Raw genomic sequence first — 22,069 nt, forward strand, 5'->3', positions numbered from 1 at the left:
AAGAATACTACATAGTAATGGCACATTAAACATAGTGCTCTTCCACTTCAAAATAGGTCATTCTGCTTACTTGGTTGCCATTTCACTGATCTCGTAGCTGCTAATGAACAAAGAGCAAGCTCCTCTGAGTGCACTTAACGCAGATGAAGTTAAAAGCCAGAGATCTTTCAAGTACCATGAAGAAGGTGACGAGATTTTTTAATATACAAGATACTAAGGAAATTTTGTCAACTCAGGTTCTCGTCTAAAGATCCATTCAGTGTTTCCATTTAATCTTGTATCACTCTGCCATTCTCTGTTATCCTAAAGCTCAAAACCACTACTTTTTCTGCCTTCAAACACAATCCTCCAAGTTAATGTATAGTTTGCTTTTGCTGTTTTTTCTACTCTATATAACTAGACACTCTCCCCCACAAACATAAATTTATTTACACTGACAAATCCCAGTCTTTTTTCAGTCCTGAACTGATTGTTTTGGCTCAAACCAAAATCATGGTCTCAGTTTTTCATGTCTTTTCTTAATCTGGATATTCATATAGGTTTCTTATTCACCTGCATGATATAAATCCAGGCAATAAAAGGTACTCATTTCTTTGACAATCTCATTTAGTAACTGCAACATTTTACTCACTGGTTTTAAGAAATGCTTTTACTCGTGACTGAAAATGGTTAATCTGGTCATTGAAGACTGATATTACATCACAGATTGAGCTGTCATCTTTAGCATCTGATGGGACATGTGATTGTCGACCTAAGCTGTGTTGTGAGCCACGTAAAAGGTTTTTAAAGTATGCATTAAAAGTGTGGTGTCAGAGTTTTAAACACTTTTTAGTGGCTGTATAGAGGAAGTATTCAAGTAAATATAGATAAACATTTCATTTCGTGTTTTTAACGAATTTGAATGATCTATCTTCAGCAACTGCCATATTTCCATGTTTTACAAAACCAAGTAAGTGAAAAACAGAAAAAGAAATCGTCACTTATGACAGCAGAAGTTTTCACTAGAACTTTAAATCTTCTTTTCCATATGCGTTAAGCAATTTATATTGTCCATTTAACAATACTGAATGGGAACTCTATTTTTCAAAAGGGAAATATCTGTCTAAGAGAAGTGAATTGAAAAGTTCAATTGAAAAGGATAATACAACAGTGGGAAGAAGACTTTAGAGACATTCACCTCTTGAAAGAGTAATTGTACTTCAGAAGAAAGTTATTATTATTATTATTATTAAGCTAAGTGTGACTGCAGTACTACAGAGGCCCTAAAACAGCTGCAATCCAATGGTTCTAGTGTGAAAACTGTAAGCATACTGATTTCTTTTCAATGCTGGGCTTTCTAACAGAAAAAAAAAAAACAACGCCATCTAAATCACTTAAATTAAGATCAAAGGGTGAAGTGCAACCATGTGATGTAGATGCATCAGCACTTTTACCTTGGAGTCCCTGTCATTTCATTTATACTGACTGAAATAGTTATAGGACAGTAATACTGACAGGGTCATCAAGTGTCTGAAAAACTTTATCCAGTCAGCTGTAAAAACTGGCATTAATTGGTCTAGTTTTCTTTACTTCCTGTAGTTGCTCGCTATAGAGGAACAAATCAGCAGAATCACTTGCACAAAATTTTCTGCTAATATTCACATGGATTATTACAAGAAGTCAGAGTGAGTATATTTTACACATTTATATTTTGCATCTTTTAAATTAAAGGATATTTTGACCTACAAAGGTGTGATTTGAGTGTAGGCTACAGCAAGAGGGTGCAAAAGCTCAGCTTTTCAGTCACTGGCACCATCCATGGCCTTGGGCGAGTAATCAGATCAATGGTATCTGAACCCTCAGCCCTGAAAAATGGATTGACAGTGCTAATCTCATATGCTGTTGTGAGGATTACTATTTATAATGCCCTCCAAAGACTGAAAACACCCCTGAACTATAAACGTAGGACATTTTTAATAACAGCTCAAAGGAGATGAAAAAAACAAAACAACTGAAAACAAAAAAAACTGAAATTCCAATTTAGAAACTGTACTTACTTCAAGTCTTTGAACAATTTCTCTGATGTCCTCAGTACAATTATCTGCTGCAGACAGAAGGATACATTCTCCTCTTTCATAAAATATTTTGATGCTCATTAATCCAGACGTCCATCCAATAACATCTCTACAGGAGCAGTTAAACACAACATTTTTTGATTCCTTTTCAATCAGCATGATAAACTCATTGGAGATTCCAAGGAGACATTCGATGTCAGCAGACTGGCCAAAATCTCGGGCAATCACATTCCACATAATTGCTCCAACACTGAATAGATGTGCATCTTTCCTTGGTTTCACTTTTTCCTTCTTTTTTGCTCCTAAAGTAATAAAGCTAAACTTTGCTGAAGTATCCACTGTAGCTGTGGTGACAAAGTTTTCTGCCAGATCTTTCAAGTATTCTTGACGTGTCCGTGTAGCCATGGCTCGAAATTTTTCCGATTTATGTGCTGCATTTTCAGCATTAATAACTTTGGCTAAAAGGAAGTCCCTAAAGACTGCTGATTTGGGGAAAGTTACTCCTTTGGGAATTGGTGGACCAAATGGGGGTACATCTTTTGATCGTGAAACACCAACACTGGAAATAGAAAGAAAAAAATCAAAATGGTTACTCCCTAAAAAAAATAATCAGGTGATAAGCAGAACTGTGATCTATGTAGTCCATTTACACAGTTGAGTTTAACTTTGACACATCAATTTTTTTTTCAGACATTTCAGACTCATTAAACAAAACTGTTTTAAAATAGCTTCTTCTTTCAAATATATAAAGGATATTATTAATAAAGGACATTTTTCACTAACACAATATCAATATGACTTCTTAGGTGTTACTGTCTTCTTTAAAGAGTAAATATAAAAATGTGTTGTGAGACATAAATGAGAGAAATATTTTTTAAAATGATTTTTACCTAAGTCTATAATTTTCATCTGCCACTCAGTTGCATCATCTTAAAATTAAGAAATATATAAAAAATTTATTTTAATCCTCAGATATTTTGTTACAATGAAGTGTGAAGACAAACAAAACGTATTGGTGTCCAAGAGTGACTATACTCCAAAGTGATTATAATGGAGCCTTCTTCACCTGTTTAAGCTGGCTACTCTATGTTCAAAAAATTTGAAGATACCTGCAATTCTGGACACAGTTCACAGCAAGATGTAAGAGAAATAGTGATATTTTTTAATTGATACAATTGTATCTCTAATTGTTATATACATAATGTATTACAACTGGAAAAGAATTTCAAAATAGTGTGCAAACTATGTATAACTATTTGACTGAAATGCAGTCACATATGGGATGACAGACATCTTTTAGTAGTAAGAAAAACGTAATTTAGGAAATGTCATGTATTATTAAACATAAAACAGTTACGGAAAAAAACACAAGTTCTAAAAGATATTTTAAGTTCTAGTGGACAGTTAAACCACAGTGATATGACCCAACCTCATGATGTATTTTAATCTCATTCTAAACAACAAATAAATAACACTTATGCATGTTAAACCTGTGTCATTACACCTTATGTCCTTATCATTTGCACAATTCCCAATCAGTTCACAGCTAGGTTTCCACCTTGGTTACCCTGCTAAAATTCATGATGCAGTGACTTAAATGTGAGAGTTAAGGTCATCTGAAATTTGAGATGTTTTTATATTCTCCAAAAGTCCTTATTCTTATTCTTAAAGGCCACAACTCATGCTAGTGTCATATTGTCATACTCAGGGATTTACAAAGGTTAATAGCCTTCTAAAATACTTTATTTTAAATCACTCTATTTCTGAAAGGAAAAAAGTGTGAGGTAAAAATTCTAAATAAATTCGTATTGCTATGTCTGCAAATCTTATTTTCACTAACTTGTTATATCCTCATTTTGTGTCCACAAATCATCAACACAGAGTTCTGCATATACCATTTAAGTCTACAAACTGTGCCCTGTAACTCTAGGTGCATGCAAGGGAGACACTGGTGTTGCTAATTCACAGGAAATGCAGCAGAAGTTTTAAAACTATATGCATAATATCTTCAAGAAATACAAAACTGTTAGAAGACAGTTCCACTGCAGTCTTAGTAACAAACTTAAATAATTATTAAGTCTCTACTCACCTATAACACACATTTTCAGTGCAAGGATTGTGCACTTTGACTATGACAAATACATGTTGAAAGTGGGAACGAATATTTTTTGGAGTAAAAGGAAGTGCTCCTGGCTCTTGGAAGACAATGGTAACTATGTCATTTCCTATATGCCTTTTCCTTAGCAGCTAGACAAGAAACATGCATTGAAAAATTAGTTATAAAAAAATAATCACAATTTCTTCAGCTTAGGAAAAAAAAAAAAAAACCAAAATAAATTAAGCATAATTTTTCAGAAATAACTTAATTATCATATCCTGGATGACTACAAATAAAGGACATCGGACTGAAATGCAAAAAGATTAGGAAAGGAAATTGGGCTAAGTTCACAAATACACTAGTGAGTTCTCTTGCTCCCCCCCCCCCCCATAGTTCTACATAGTTTCTGCTCACTGCTGGTTTATTTTATAAGAAAAAAGTATTTCTCTTACTTTAGTGCATCCCTTCAGTAATAAAAAAATGTTACATCACCTGACATTTCTCACTATCCAGAGAACTGTATATCAGATCCCTCCTTACAGTGTAATATTTGTCTACATTAAAAATATAATATTGCTTCTATTTCTCAACAGAACTTCTTTTTCCATGTTGCAATTCTATTAAATATTGTTTTTATTGTTATGATCTTATTATTAAAAAAAATAGGTTATCACGAATACTCATCACAAATTTTAACAACTGCATACTTGAGGAACAAAGCTAAGACTCATGGAGAAACAATGGCTATTAAAGACTCATAAATTAAAAAATTATTCTTGTAATTGGTAGCTTTTATCATCAAAATATATTTAAGGAATAATTTAAAGTATTAAATCATTTTTACAGGACAAAACATGGTAAAAACTATAAAACATGTCCAGCAATAAGGAAGCACTATACTCTCTCCCCAAGAAAATCCAACAGAACACCACAGTAACATAAGGTTCACTATCCTTAAAGAAGTATATTTTAACTTTCAAATTTTTAACATTTTTTTTTAAATATCTTTGCTTATAAAACATCCATATGTATTAAAGACAGAAAAAAATAGTTTACCACATGCTACATTTAAAATATTTACCAAAAGTCTGCCAAAGACCTTGCATTGTCAATTAACAGCATACAGACACTTAAAGCTGTACCTTAGCTCATGTGTAACTAAAAATGACATAAGAACAAATTCATTTGAATACTTTATGACAGAGTAAGTAATAATTTCTCTATCACACTGATTTTACAGAAGGTAGTCTTTCTAATAAAGTGGTATTTTCTTGTATTTTCTCATTTCCATTAAGTTAGTATTACAGCTACCAACAAAAGAGTGCAAAGTTGCGTATGCTAAAGCCTAAAATCCAAAAGTATGTTTCTTAAAATAACATAAAAGGTGATATTCTAAAGGTGGTAAGAAGGGTCAAAGCCACAATTTTAAAACACTCAGTTTATCTGTATTATTTGAAACATAATCAAAATCCCAAACACAGATTAAAGAAATAAGACTTCTTATGAAACTTTACAACAAATATAAGAACAGAAAATAGTATTTGGAGTAAGTCATGTGGCTCAGTCAAGTTCTCAGATTTTTAAGACTAAAATCGTAACACCTGACTATTTGTGCCAATTAACATATACAACCTTTTGTGTACAAATTACAGTAAAAGCACACAATGTGGAACTGATCACAGAACTAAGTGTGCCAGGTAACTTGCTGAGCTAGTGAGCCATACAATTAGATCATAGTAGTGCAGCATATGATCATGTTTAGAAGTTATTACTATCTCACAGATTGGAATTTACACCTCCGTTAAATTTGTAAGGAACCTTCCCACTGAAGGGTACAGGGTGATTAATTTCTGTCTTATATCACTAAGTGCCCAGTTACTCTTTCTTGCTACAGTGGTTCATGCCTATACATTTCCACAGAACAAATTATAAAAATTATAATGCAATCCTCTTTAAATTTATATTTGAAACAATCACTGTTTTCAAGAATATTTTCTGCTTTTGAAAACCCCTTCAGGAGGTGCTGCTTGCCCTCATAGGTAGCTTAAACAAGAATAGTAGTCATTTAATAAGAGTTAAGTTTTAGAAGTGTTTGAAATTTTACTAGCAAATGCCTTTTTAAAATTACGGCATTTCCCATATTTTATCCCTAAACTATTTTTTTAAGAGTTGAAACCGCTACAAAGTCCAAAAATAGAAATAGGAAGACAGGTCATTATTTTTAAGAACCTTACCAAGCTTGTAGAGATCTTTAGTGACTTCTTCAACAATTTAAAACAAAGCCAGTGTAACACTTACAAATAATTGTCATGCATAAGTGGTCAGTCAACTTCAACACAAAGCAAAGCAAAGCACAGTTGTGGCTGTGCACAGAGTATCATAAGGCAAAGAACTTCAAAAGGGGAGAGAAATAAACTGGGGTGATCTGGAACATGGAAAGAAGTGCTCTGGATAGGATAAAGGAACAGGAAAAGAATAAAGTATTGAATGGAGAAGAAAGAGGGAACACATACTTCTCTGGGAAATGTGAGATAAGGATAGCATACTGAAAATGAAAAAGGAATTGAAGGAAACTGGAACTAAGCAAAAAGATCTATAAGAAACCCTTCTCTAGTTTGCATTCTATAACCTAAATTTTCCTCCCAACATTTACCTCCTAGGGTTTTATTCCCCCAGGTTCTCAGTTTCCCCTTCCTCTCCCATTTTGAGCTCTGCTCAGGTTTGGGGTTTTTGGATGTTGTATTATTAATTTTTTTTTTTTTTTAATCTGCCTTTCTAACATACTCTAAAAAGTCTCATGCCAATGCAGAGAGTTCCTACAACAGGAACTCTCAATAGGGTGCACAGATTACAGGGAATTACTTACAGTAAGGAGACATCAAACACATTTTGACAACATTCCAATATCAGACTAAACTGACATGTTAGAATTTGAAAATGAACCTAATCAAGTACAACAGACAGCCAAAAGGAAATCAGTTAAGTATTATGTAACAGTACAAGACACGCAAAGGGGAGTCTAGTAAGGAAAATATGTTAGAAAAGCAGAATCCATTAGATTAAAATAGTTAGCATCAAATAATAGTTACTATATTAATTCTCAGATTTTAACAACTCAATTCTGAATTTTCAGATATGCATCTCTGAAGAAAAGAACTGCCTTAAAACTTAGCATATTTACAGGTTATGCTCAGCCTTTAAAATCTACATTTTTAATCTACATTCATTCAATTAAATGACAAAGTCTTAAGAGTCAATTAAGGAAATCTCCAAACTTATTTTAGTACATTTCTAAAATAAGTGGCTTCAAAAGTTTTATTTTCAATTTGTGTTCTTAATCAGTACCAAAACCAGAAATGAGTGGCAAGAGATCTTTCAACAGATCTGGTTAAACTGAGTTTGGTATAACCGAAGGTCTCGTTAGCCAACAATTTTAACACTAGTTTAAATGCAACAAGTTTATTTCATTATTGCATATCTGTTTCATTTTCAAGTTTTCATTAAACTGGGTGAAAACTGATTACTTGAACTGATTTGGATTAATCAGGTCTGATCATGTGTACACAGGCAGACTGCAAATGTGTGAATGGGAAACTTGCAAGGGAATGAGTTGGAAAGGGGCATTGCAAAGGTTAAGTTTAAAAGGGAAAACCTTGAACTATGATTTGAAGAAAAGGCCAGTAAAGGAAAAGGAACTGGTCACCAGGGCTGGTAGTCTTTTCTGTCCTAGGGAAGGAGCAGCTGACTTGAAAGTTCCCAGCCTATGTTGCAGCCAAAGTGAAAATTACCTTGCTCTTTGGATCTCCTGCTGGCTCTAAAACTACAGGGATGTCCTGATCAGGGACCAAGGAGGGCGTAGTTATATCCTGGAAGAAGCAACAAACAGTTCTGGTGCGGCCTATTTTTGGCTCACAGGTATTTGGAGTATAAGCAATGCTCAGTGCTTGCTCACTGTAGGTCACCATCGTGGATTATGAAGTGACTGAACACCTTGCCCAGTCACTACCAAACAAGGGACATAGGGATAGGGTGCAACAACCTCATCCAGTACATGCACACTATGCTAGCAGAAAATAACTACTGAATGGGGGTCTTCATTTCTAACAGAACCTACAAGGAGAATAACCATGGTCCGTAACTTCCCCTTACTTGGGTATGCACTTAGTGAGCCAAACCCTGAAGAGACAAACAACATTCATATTCCACAGCACCTGTAAGCCTCCCTCTGTATTAAGCACAACTGATGCAAGTGCTTCTTCAGCACCTAAAAGGTCTCAAGGAAGAAGACCTAATCAAATATTACCCTAGCTTGTGAGAAGTAACGCTGTTGATACATTTCGTACTTCATTATGTACTTTGGAACTAAACAGTAAGAGAAGAAAAATAAACAATTATTATAGATCCCTTTTGAACATTAAGGCTGGCTAAATTCTGGTAATTTGGGTGCACTTGTCACATTTCATTAAGACAGTGTCCATGCTGTGCAAACACTGATAGATCTCATCACCTGAAAAATAATGTGGTGGGTCTTCAGATAGGCATACTGCTTGAACTTGGAAAACTGCCACATTATTTTGATCCCAAGAAAGCCACGAATAACAACATAGTGCTTCTGCTAAATAATGAACCTAAACACTAAATAAAGGGACAATGATGAGAGCTTACTAAAACACTGTGGAAAGGAGTGCTTGTTGCTGGGGAAAACCATGGAGTTAAAATTGAAATTCTGTACACAAGAATCATCACCTGACTATAAAGAAAGACACATAAGGAAATGATGAGAATGAAAGGAAGGCACAGGAAGAAGTGAAAGAACAGTAATAGGGGGTGGCTGAGCAACACAGCAGTGAAGCTGACAAACAGCAAAACTATGAAAATTAGTGGATCATGGCAAGAGAATATCCTGTTCTCACAAACAAGGGAGATTCATGAAAGACAACAACAAAAGGAATAAACTCCAAGTAAGGCCATATTTACTGTCAGTGCCTGTGATTTGCTATGAAAATATTAATTTTATTCTTTTACAGCAAGCTCATTCAGTGTATTATATCTTCTTAATAGAGTACAGTTTTCCCTATTTACATGCACTTTCCAGTCAAAGATTATTATGACTGATAACAGACAAAACAATTTCTAGTGTGTTTACTAAAATTAATCCTGTATTGTACTAAGGCATAAGTGAAAGTTTAGAAACGTGGAAAAATCTGAAATCAGTGATGAAGATCCAATACCTTGATTACTAGCTACTGTCACAGTTGAGTGTCTAATATAGCTGAACGCCCTGTCTCCTGAAAGCCACACAATTTTAGAAGTGAGTCATCAAAACTTCGTATTATTCATATGGTGAAAAGTTTCTCTCTTTTGATTCCTAATTTAGTTTCTTTCAACCACATTTAAACCCTAAGTGTAATGGAATAAAAGTTGTCCTAAATGTTGACTTGATACAGTTCTTCAAACTTTTCAAAGTTTTACGCCCTGACATTTATTTAAGTTATATAAATACACGACATACTGTCTTCCAATTCAATTATTATTTATCCCTTCTGAAGAATTTAAATCATTTTCTTTGATCTTTTTCTTGCTGCCTTGACACATCTTTTTCCTCATACAAGACCTATTGATAGGGTAGGTATGAAGGAGACAACTCACATGGCTTAGCAATCAGTAAGCATTTTTTGTGTGCTGTTCAAAAGCGAAGTGAGATAGCATCCTTATTTCATGACAACCCTTCAAAACGGCCGAAATTTTTGTATCTTGCATGACAATGCCAGAATATTCTAAAACTAACTAAAGAAATCAACACTTATTTCTGCAGACCTAGAAAAAACAGACTAGCAGCACAGAAAGTTATGAACTACCGTTTCTGACCTATGAGCAATTCTACTGCTTTTCTTTTAAGCATTAATACTGATATATTATACCAAATGCGCTTGTACTTTTTAATTAAATAACAAGAAATATCTTAGACAGGCAAGACAGAGTAACCTTACTGGTGCACCGCACACTTTGGATGCTGTGCTGGTTTTTAGCCATCCTTAATGCTTTGAAGATATTCTCCATTATTACATAAGCAAAGGGAATTCTCTAGAAATAAGATAAATACACTGCAGTTTTCTGTCTTCACAGACACCTTGAAGGATACAGTTAACCAGCTATTACTAAACTGACATATTAGAAAACATTTCAAGATCTGTAACATAAGGATTAAGTGGAAGGAATAGTTTTAAAAATCTTATTACATGCATATTTTAACCATAAGACTATTTTAAACATTCATTCCATTCAATGTTTAAAACATAAGTAAGATGTAAATCCAGTCCAAACTGAAAATAACTCATTCATCACAGGCAATATTGCCTTTTAATAATATAATGAAATAGGGTAGATGGGATAAATTTACTGAATTATACAGAATAAAAATCCTGTGAGATTTCTAATGTCTTAGAATATTTCAAGAAAAAAAATACAACTGAGACATACTTAAATTAAAACAATTCCGTTTTCAACCAATATTACTGAAGAACCCCAATGTCAAACATTTATAATGAAAAAATTACAAAGAAAAGCTAAAAAAACATACCTGTTGCCTGTTACTGGGCATGTATGGAAGCATTGTTGATACATGAAACATTAACTCATAATCTTTATAGGTAGTATAGAGGGAATGAGTTCCTGTTGAATCAGCTGAAAATTAATTTAATCGCAAGAAGGTCAGTAAATGAGAACATTTGTACTACTTTTTAGGGTACCATTCTTCACATGCTATGATTTAAATCTATTTAAGCAATTTAAGTCTTTTTTTCAATAGAACAAAACCAGCTTGCATCAGCTAAATATCTACTCTTTAGTTTCATATTATAGGACGTGAAGGGTCCTGCAGAAAAATACCCAAAGAGTTTGTTGTCTCTGAGACCTAAATGACCTAATTTTGAATACACTGGCACTTCATGAAAAAGGAACAACCACCTAGTTACTTGAGTATAGTTTTATGTACTATGCATTTTCATTATTTAGCACTTAATAAGGACAAATAATGAAATCTCTACTTTACCAAAAAGGGACTGGCTACTTGAAATTGGACATTAAAACACATATTTTTAAAACATAAAATATGTACATAATAACATTAAAATTTTCATGGGAATTTTCACATATTTGAAAATTATAAAAATGCATTTCATATATGGTAATATTTTTGTTTCTTTTATTTCGAAAGTTTATTAGCATTTCACAATGTTTACAGCAAATTAGATGATTTTTACACTGTAATCGTAATCATTTTTATTCACCTTCTTCAGGATGTGCAGACTATTTAAGTAAGTACAGTGAACTTTTAAAAGGTTTAATTTTTTACTTTAATGAACACCTTATTGGGTCAAGACAACCACCAATTTTTCTTGTTTTCTTCCATGTTCACTCATTTTTTAACATACTTTTTTGTTCCTTACACCAATAAACATTCTCCAGCACAGTCATTCACACATTGTTTAAAGTTTTGCTTTGTTTTAAATAGTGACTGTATTCCAAAAATAAATCGATGGGTCTTGTTAGTTTTCCAGTTAGCAGTATATAAATTTACACTTAAGGGTAAAATTCGGCAGCAATCATACTCTATCTGCAGCCCCAAATCTAAAAATATTTTTGCATGTATGTAGTTATTAGCACATTCATATTATAACTGGGTTCATATATACAGTTTTGTCTGTACAATAATAAAATTAGCTTCATTTATTAATATCTACAAATTGCAGATGCATAAGAAATAGGAAGCATAATTTCCACTGAAGTTTCTTACTTAAATGTTGCTAAAAAAGGGAAAGATTATTGCACTTCTCTATTTGAAAACCAGTTAAAAAGCTAATTCCACTATAACCTCTCAGTGGCATTTTAGAAAAGCAGTTTTGAAGAGACAGAAAGAGGAAATAATGTGAAATATAAAACAAATATCTGTCTAACCTACACTGACGTCAGCAACCCTATACTGACTCCATTTGTAATTAAATACTAAAGTCAAATTATCTTGAACAACTATTGCAAAAAACAATCCCTTTAAATAGTTACTACAGAGCTACTTATTTAAATACTTATTAAGAACCTATACAGTTCCTTACCCTTAAAATCAGTGCTTTCCTAATACAACATCCTACTTAGTTCAATACTTTTGATTTAGCACCTTGACTTTTGAAATGAGATAACAAATTTTTCTTATGAAATTTAGTCCGTTACACAAAGCAAGCTGAAATCTTCTAACTTAACACATGCTCTACTCAAACACCTACTAAGGCCCACTGTGATTAAATTTACATAGTAGTTGCTACTACAAACATTACTCTGCTGACAATTTTAGTGAAGGGAAAAGAAAAAATTATATCTGGCCTGACATTTTTGCACCTCATTCCCTTCTGAACATTTGTTCTATTTCACAAAGTTTGAGAAAATTGGCTAGATCTTTTTTTAGTTATGAGATATTTTGCAGAAAAGCACTTTTTAGCAAACTAAAGTGAAACAGCACTATTCCTGTGTAGACATAAAATTACAACATTTTCTCAATTTCTTTCATTGTAATTTCTCTGTTTATAAACTAGTCTATAATCCAATTTATCTATAAAATAATCCATAATTATATTCTGATTACAAATAAGAACATTAATGTTCCAATAATATTGGAATAAATTCTTTAGTTTCTCATTTCTATTAGACTGATATGTCTTAAAACAAATTATATAGTACCAAACTGGTAAAGTTTCACTCAATTTTCTTGTTTCTTATTCCTGGGATTTGGAACTGCATGTCACTAAAACTGCTCTAAAGAAGGGCAGAAAAGAGTTAATAGTTAATACATTCCACGTGTTCTTCAGATTTGCTTGGTCTGGTTGGGATTGAGCTAACTTTCTTCACAACAGCCCATATGGTGCTGTGCTTTCCATATGTGATCAAAACAGTGTTGATAACACACCAATGTCTTAGGCATTGGTAAATAGTGCTTACATAGCATCAGTTTCTCTGTTTCTCACACTGTTCCCCACCCTGGGAAGTACATTAGGAGCGGCCAAGAGCTTGGGAGGAGACACAGCTGGGACAGCCAATCAAATCGACCAAAGACATATTCCATACCATATAAAGTTGAGCTTTGAAATAAAACTGGAGCAGGGAGAGGAGTTTTTTTGCAAGGTAGCTGTTGCTCAGAGACTGACTGTACATCAGTCAGCTAATGGGAGGTGGCAAGTCAGTGCGTTTGAATCCCTTTTATTGTTGGCCGATTGTTGTAGTGGTGGTTTGGTTTTTCTGGTTGGTTGGGGATTTTTGTTTTGATTTTGCTTTTTTGTTTGTTTTGGGGGGTGTTTTTTCCTTTCTTCCACCCACTTACTGAAATGTCTTAATTCACAAATTGAAGGGTGAGTGAGTAAGCAAGAGGTGGGGACCTGCCTGCCAGACAGATCAACCCACCACAACATTCTACTTTCTGTATTCCATAAGAAATGGAGCAATTACTTACCAAAACATTAAAGACACAAACTTACAAAGGAGAACTTTTTACAGAAAAAAAACTCAGCTAGTTAAGCATTTGAGAATAGAAAGATTTAATAAATGTGAATCCTACAAGAACTGAGCAAGAATTATTACTGAAACATTGTGCCTACCAAAAATGTAGCTCCTGGAGATTAAATTATTACACTGTTCTGAACCTGCAGGCAGTCAGAGCAATGTATTATCCAATTATAAATACAACACATACTTGTTGCATAATTATATTTTTAAAAGTATAACACAGAAAATATTATAATTAGGCCAGTATTTTACATTATAATATAATACTGAAGACTGTATCTTTGTGAACTCTCTTAATTCCGTTCTGCTTGTTGCAAACTATGGGAACATACTATGACAGGATGATATCATTAATGGCACACGGATTTAGTAAAACATTAAAATCACGTTACTGACTGATACACACACAGTGCTGATCAGCAATGCAAGTTCATACTGAAGCAAAGAAAATACTGAAGCACAGCAAATACAGAAACTGAATTTGTTTGACAGACCACCATATATTTTCATATGTACAAATTATTAGGTGATGCTCAGTCATGCTCTGATTGGGGGGTGGAGGGAAAGAAAACCCAAACATCCCTCACTCCTTTCAATATTTCATCCTTATTTATCAATTCATTCCAGAAGTCTGACATTCACAGCATGTTAATAAATATTTCTACACATTAATTTGAAAAATTAGTTATTATTCTGTACTGAAATAGGATGCAATAGCCTTTATCAAGCCTGAATTATTAAAGTGAAACAAATGTGGATTTAAGGAGGGGCAATACTGTTAATAGAAATAAATGTGGTGCTTGTACAGGTTGACACCATGTTAAAATGAAGTAGATGAATAACAAGATATCCTTAGATCACAGTTCACAGTGATCAGTTATCAAAATCCTGTTAAAACATCATTAAACTGAGTTAAGAACAGTGAAAACAGTGCTAATAAAGAAGTGTGTTAACATATCACTTTTTTTTTTTTAACAGCAACACTTCAGTTCCTATTTTTGCTACAAAACACAACAAACTTGAACAATTAAATCTATATAATACTAGAGATAGGAAAACTTAAGGACCTGAGGAAATGGCACTAATAACACAGCACTGAGGTAGATGAATAATTATCAACTAAGGAATGATAGCATGCTTACTGTGCATGTGTGAAGAACTAGAAAACTGAGAAAACTTGATTGCTACACAATTATAAACATAAATGTATATGTTGATTAAAGGGAAGCTCAAAAGTTTAGCTGAAACAAGGATAATGGTCCCTTGTCATGACACCACATTTTGAAACATATTTCTTCTTTTGCCTTTTTAAGAATAAGATGTTAAAGTTTAGCTGGGGAATTCTGAAATAACACTCACATAGTATGATTTTTAAAAAAGTGTAAACGAAATAAGTTGCTTTGATTTACAGTTTTGCTAATGCCACTGAAAAAGTAAATAACTTTTCAGACAAGGTTTGATACATGCTCTCATCGTATGCTTCATCTTCCGCATTTAAAATAAAATCTTACTAATCAAAACCCAAAGTGAAGAGCATGAAAAGATATGTTTTGCAGAAGATGAACTGTATAATTACCATTTCTACTATAGGTTGGAAGCATAACTTACTTTTATTATCTAGCTGAGCCCTGTATTTACTGAATCCTTTTAGCCGTACTCTCTGGCCCAGTAGATCAAGGAACTCTTCAAAAGCTGGTCCTGCCATCTCATTGTTATACATTTCTTCCTCTGTGCTTTGGCCTGCTTTGCAGTAAAGGATACCAATCTTATGTTGAAAACTCAGCTGAAATTAAAAAATAAATAAAAAAAGGAAAAATTACAGAAGCAAAGGAAAGCCAATACTAGAATAAATGTTAATAAGTAAAACCTTTCTGTCAAAATTTAGGCCATATGAATATTTCATTGCCATGCAGTTAATTCATTAGTCCCAATTTCAGTTGTATGAATCCAGAAGCATTCTATTCTAGTAAGAGTACAGCAAGTTAATCATGTTATTTTAAAAAACAACCAAAAATTTTAGATGTGGAGACTTAATATGCTTTTGCCTCTTTACCTATGCACAATATTAATAAAGTGGTAGATGTATTTTCATGTACATTCACATGCCATTCACATAGAAGTTGGACTCGATGATTATTGTGAGTCCCTCCCAACTCAGACTATTCTGTGATCTGTACACATCGAAGTGCAAACAGACTGTGAAAATCCCCTCCTACTGGTGTTCAAAGTTAATAATCTTTCTCTCACTCAGCTATCTAAAGACAATATTTATTTCCTTCAGCTGAAATGCAATTTGAAAAGAACTTGCTTAGAAAAGCAAACCTCATTTTGTCAGTGAAAACAGACAAGTATCTCTAAAACAAAGAAACTGAATGCTTTGCATTAAAAACCCATGTTTTTTAACACTGCCTGCAAAATATTTAATATTTTTTTTATTCTAATAAGGAACAGTCTTTAAAAAAGGAACAGTCTTTAAAAAAGAAGTCGTGCTACATACCCCTTGTTCATCCAGCTTAAGCAGTTGTTCGGGTACTTTGGGTGAGTTGGAAGCCTGTCTCAGGCACTGAATGCTCAGCTCTGGTATTACATACTCTAGTACCTCTTTGAGAGGCAGACCTCTTGCCGTGCCATGACGAGCAGTGGATGGTATAGCATCTTCTAAAATTGCTCCTCTAAGTGTAGTAAGCTGCAGTAAAGGTGAAACACACAAAACATTTTTAGCTCCAATACTACAGTGACTCTTAAAGACATAAACTTCAGGTTTTAGGAGAAGCATGGAAAGATGACAGGGAAGAAAAAAAGTCCTATTTTAATTTTCTTAAAACTAGTAAAAAGATTACTGAATATTACTTTTTTTTTTGGGGGGGGTGGTATATTTTTAACACCAGGAAAACTAAAAATGGTCAATTTAATGCCATATACCTAACGAACACAGTAGTGAAATGGGAGGTTGGACAGGTGAGGTAAGCCATAGCTAGCAGCACCTTCACTTCACCCATTCACCTATTTTTTTAATCCATCTTGCTTTATCTTCATTGGATTTGGCAAAAAGAGAGTGATTTCTTAGAACTGAGTCACCTGGATCACCCCTCCACACATACATACATGGACATCCCTTTTTTGGCTATAAAATAAAAACCTAGACTAAAAAAAAATTAATTATGTGTCTATTTATATATCTGTTCACAAAAGCACAGGAGTCCAGTGATATCAGGAAGCCTAGCTAACACTCCTCTATGCCGTAACCAAAAAAAAAAAAACAATAGTCCCAAGAATTATGAAAATTTACAGTTGCTTGGTACAATAATAACATTGTGTTTTCATACAAATCTAAGGTAGTTGCTGTGATAAATAAATTAGTTAGCAAAAGATATTAAATTGCTCGAAATAGAAGTTGTGAGATATGACCCTCCACAACAACCATAAGTAAATTTTTCTTTCAAGTGAGACCATTAGTTTTTTGAATGTATTAATATTCCTTCCACAAGTCTCATATGTAGAAGTATTATAGAAACATCTTACCAAAAAGCTTCTAAGAAAGTATTCTGAAGCAAAAAAACCAATACAAATAAGTCATTAGACTAGTTTTCAAATTTTACACTTTATTTTTTCCCTTAATTTTTCTATCTTTTATTTCTGTCATTAGAAACACATCAAGTAGCCTGATCCACACTTATCTTCAGCTGTGTTCTTAACATCTGTTCCTTGTTTGCATCTCTCAGTACTCTTCAGCCAACTTACCTCCTTTTGGGTGCTCACTCAAAAAGACAAAAGTTTTGTGCGGTACAGAAGAGAGCAACTTCAGGAGCAACTACATTTACAAATGGTACAACATCCCTTCCCCTTAGCAGATTTACTTTCAAAGTTAGAAACATATCCACAGTTTGTAAACAGCACACTAAGCTCTAAGTTAACTTCTCTATTCCTTTGCAGAATTACTGAATGAACATTACCTCACTTGTCCTGAAAACTATACGATAGTTGAACTGAGATCCTTCTTTCTCCTTAGCATCTTCCACCTTTTCCCTCCGGATGCTGACTGCTACAGGTCCAAGATTTTCATCTATTCCAAAGTAGTTCTGATGCTCTTTTGCACAAGAATGAATGAAGAGATAAGAGAATAGTAAAGTATGAGTCGCCTAGAAAATATTTATCAAATCTCAAAATATTTCTGCAGCAAAAAAAAAGATTATTTTTAATTGAGCTATGAGATCTCTAAATACATGGCTTGTGATCTTCTGGAATGTACAACAAGTACACAAATGACAAAATGATAATTTTGATGAGCAGAATGGTCACTCATCATATAAATTACTGCAACTGCTGCTATTATGAATTTTTTAAATTTTTTTTTTTACTATGAAATTAATAATTTTGCTTGATGTTGCAAGAAACTAGTTTGGAGACACTGTATCTACATAAAAACTTCAATAAAAGCTAAGAGTTTTCAAACAAATAAAGTGGTATGTAGCTTCCTTCATCTCATTCAGTTTATTCTTATTTACAACTTTACATTCAAAGGAGCAACTCAGCCTCAACAAGGGAAAACTAAGGCTAGTAACTCTTCAGTCTTTGATGAATAGCTAAATTCATCCTTGAGCCAACCAGTCCAGCCCGGGAGACTAAAACACCATCGACAGAAGAGAAGGATCACATTAGAGACCATTTAAGGAGACTAGACATACTCCAGTCCGTGAGACCAAAGAGGACACATGTTGAGGGAACTAGCCTGTGACAGAGCGAGGCTGCTCTTTAACACGTTTGAAAGGTCATAGCGAACAGTTACAGTCACCTTTAAAAACGGGTAAGAAAAAGGGTCTGGGAAGCCATAGACCAGTCACCATAAACTTTACTTCCCAGGGAGATTAAGGAACAAATTCTCATGGAAGACATTTCCAGGCACGTGAAGGACAAAAAAGATGCTTGGAAACAGCCTGCACAGATTTAAAAAATGCAAATCATGCATGACCAATCCAGTTGTTTTCTACAATAACAAGACTGGCTTTGTGGATGAGGAAGGAGCAATGAATGTCACCTACTTGCACTTTGGCAACGCTTTTCACACAGTCTCCCATACTATACGTGTAGCTAAATTTAAACGACATGGTTTGGTCATGCAAATTACAAGGTGGACAGAAACTGGCTGGACAGTTGGTCTCAAAGGACTGTGATCAGTAATATGAACTACAAATAGTGGCCAGTTACTAAAAGGTTTATCAGAATTTGGTCCTGGAGCTGTCACTGTTTAATAGGGGTTTTAACATTATCTAAATGATGGAATGGAGTGCATCCTCAACACGTTTATCTACATGACCAAGCTCAAGGAGATCAGCACATGTATTGGAGGTTAGGACTGCATTTGGGTTCAGCAGATGAAGAGAAAAAACTGGCAGGTTTTTAAAAAATCAGTAAGATGTGCACAGGGCAGATACTGAAATTCATAAACCTTGCACTGTTTTACAAAAGCAGGCAAAGGAAAAGCCACATGGGTAGACTCCTACAGCTGAAAGATGCCTGTGCTTCACTTCCCACTCTCCCCTTCCCCAGGCAGCAGCTGCTGCTGAGCTGGGACAGCTGAGTTGCATGTGGAACAACTCAGAAACCACTGAAGTTTCCAACCTCACATGTTAAAACAAACCCTCGCTTTGACAATCTGAAAAAGTGGACTGACAAAAAACCTTATGAAGACCAACAAAGACCTGTATGTAGAACAGAACAAGCTTATACAATAGCACAGGCTGTGCACCAATGGCCCCAGGAGCAGCTCTGTAGAAAAGGACTGGGGACCCTGCGAGCAAAAGGCTGCCCAGCAGCCAGCACAACCCCCCAGCAGAGGTAAAGGGCTGCCCCAGAAAGAACATACCAGCAGCTCAGAAGACATTATGCCTCTGTATTTGGCACTCCCAAGGCCACATAAGGAGCAGTGTCCAGTTTTGGACAGAGGGGGACAAGGCCAGCAAACAACTACCAAGATAATCAGGGGGCTGGAGAACATAACAGATGAGGAGAGACTGAATGAGATGGATTTCTGCAGCCTGGAGAAGAGCAGGTTAAGGGAGGGAAATAACTGCAGGATCCCACTAACTGATGGGGGTTACAGAGAATGGAGAAACAGATGCTTCTTCAAGGTACAAAACGAAAGGACAAGATGCAACCATCACAAGATGCAGCCCCTCACCGTGGGGAATCCAACACAGAAACAGGTTGCCAGGAGAGTTTGTGAAATCTCCATCCTTAGAGATAGTAAAAAAGCTAAAGGGACAGCTAAAGGGGAATAGGTTCTGAGCAACATATTCAGAACCCATGTTCAAAGGGAGTTTTAAACAGAGAATTAGACTGGATGACCTCCAGAAACACCTTCCAATCCAATTTACACTATAATCCCATATTTCAAATAGCGATGAAGTAATGGACTAAATTCTCCTTAAATATTATCTGGATTAAAAACCATTTTGCTAGCTTTATTGAACTAGTTTGATACTTTTTGGGTCTTTTTACAAAGTATTTATAGAGACATATAAAGAAATTTTTTGCAGAATGTCTTTAACTAAGAAGTTATGCATACTCTCAGAACGAATACAAAAAAATGAAGTCATCTCTACAAAAATGACAGTCTTATTTCTCAAATCAAGTTTAAATTGGGTTTCCAGCAGCCTTTCAAAAATCTATCTATAAAATATGTTGGTGGTTACAATCCATCTCCCAGTGAAGGAAAATGAGCAGCAGCACATTAAAACTGGCATCCTTTTTTTGGAAGGAACACCTGGAATCAAAGTGGCACAGACATTACATTATTTGCTCATGCTCAGCAGCTACATTCCTTCCCCAGTCAGAGCATTCTACCTGCATGAATAAATACCTCATGGATTTCCCAGGATTTTTAAATTAAAATTTTGAGCCTTAATGGGCAAATTTATCAAATGGAACTGGATTTCACAGACAAGACAGAGAGAAGGAGAAAGAGAGAGATAAATTCAGAAGTCAAACACTTCCAAGAACATAAAATCTCCCCACAGCTGCATAGTTCAGGTGTTGACAAAAGGCAAACTTCTCAGTTAAGATTTCTGTAGCCTTCCATTTTGATGTAAATCTAGAAAAGGATATTACACAGTTACTATGTTCCTTGACTGCAGTATTACTGAGCCAAAAATTGCAAGGTTGGCAGACACCTGCTAATTTCTTGTACAATATGAAAGACACAAAACCAAGGACACTATTTATGTGCATTACAAATAAAACAGACAAAGTAGTTTCAGGAATGGGAAGTAAAGAAGCTGAAATAAACTAAATAATAGCATGGCTACTGATATTATGGCATTTGGGAAAAACATTTTTAATTCAAAGCACTGGGGTTTTTAAATTTCATAAAGTACAAACGCATTATAGCACACTTAAATGTGTTTCTGTAGATTTACAAGTATCAGCTGGGGATAAAAGAGGAAAATAAGAGCTGTTTTCTAGCCGTTTAAAAAGAGATGTTAAAATATTTGTCATTTTTTCCTTTTTCATTTTAAGGAATGCTTGTCAATTTTTGTTATAATACAAAAGTCTTCCTTTTACAAAACTGAGTTAATACCAACAGTTTGCTAAGCCTTTACATTTCTTCTAGGGCACTTTTTCAGCTCCATATCAGCAGACACAGTAACAATAAAAAATGGTTGCAAGCCTCCCTCAAATAAAAAGCATGGTAATAAAAATCAAGTCTCGAGGTATTATGAGGATAATTGCACAAGGGGAAAAGGACAAATCAATGACAATCAAAACCATAAGATAAAGTAATATATTCTAGCTTTTACAAATCTTAACTGAAAACTGAGAAGATATCTTCAATAAACATATTTTACATCAGTCATGTCAGATTTGATTTTAACAATAGTTACAAAGCTTATAAATATGCAGTATAAAACCACAGCTCATTTCAGAAAACACTGAATTTTGAATCTTGTATTTCTTGAAAGGGAAGGGAATAATTAGTGCTACACATGCCTGGGTGTTCCTTCCATGTATCTTAAAACAGAAATTAAACTTGTACGCTGACAAGTGCCAATTATAAAACTGTAAACTAAATCAAATATTCAAAAAGTTATTTCTTTTTCGTATATATTTTCTTAAAGGCAAAGAAAATCCATGGCATTATGTGCAAGTGACTATTGATTGCCTTTTTTTTTTTTTCATCCTTCCACAATTATTTTGCTAAATTCAACCGCACTATGAAATCTACAATTCAATGAACAATCAGCTAGGAAAGCTCACTGTCATGGAGGAGCATCAAGTAGACCTAGTATGCATATAAATGTCACTTTTTCTTATATGGAAGGTCAGGACAGCAGCAAGACATCTGCGTGCCCAACGCAAAACGTCTGGTTTA

The 22,069-nt window shown here is 34.4% G+C and overlaps 1 protein-coding gene across 3 annotated transcripts in view; it reads right to left on the bottom strand.

The window, feature by feature from the left end:
* The window catches only part of SIPA1L2 (signal induced proliferation associated 1 like 2), a 125,798-nt gene that overhangs the window by 46,260 nt on the left and 57,469 nt on the right, over positions 1-22,069 (bottom strand). For all 3 annotated transcript variants that reach the window (XM_027896650.1, XM_027896648.1, XM_027896649.1), the window contains exons 4-9: positions 17,655-17,788; positions 16,199-16,387; positions 15,310-15,484; positions 10,733-10,836; positions 4,144-4,301; positions 2,037-2,613 (exon numbers count right to left, since the gene is read on the bottom strand). In XM_027896650.1, coding sequence (XP_027752451.1) covers positions 2,037-2,613; positions 4,144-4,301; positions 10,733-10,836; positions 15,310-15,484; positions 16,199-16,387; positions 17,655-17,788 — 1,337 coding nt within the window. The remainder of the gene's footprint in view (positions 1-2,036; positions 2,614-4,143; positions 4,302-10,732; positions 10,837-15,309; positions 15,485-16,198; positions 16,388-17,654; positions 17,789-22,069) is intronic.

Source organism: Empidonax traillii, unplaced genomic scaffold, assembly GCF_003031625.1.
Source record: "Empidonax traillii isolate 1590-97213 ecotype Southwest subspecies unplaced genomic scaffold, ASM303162v1 scaffold507:size695108, whole genome shotgun sequence".
Lineage (NCBI taxonomy): Eukaryota > Metazoa > Chordata > Aves > Passeriformes > Tyrannidae > Empidonax > Empidonax traillii.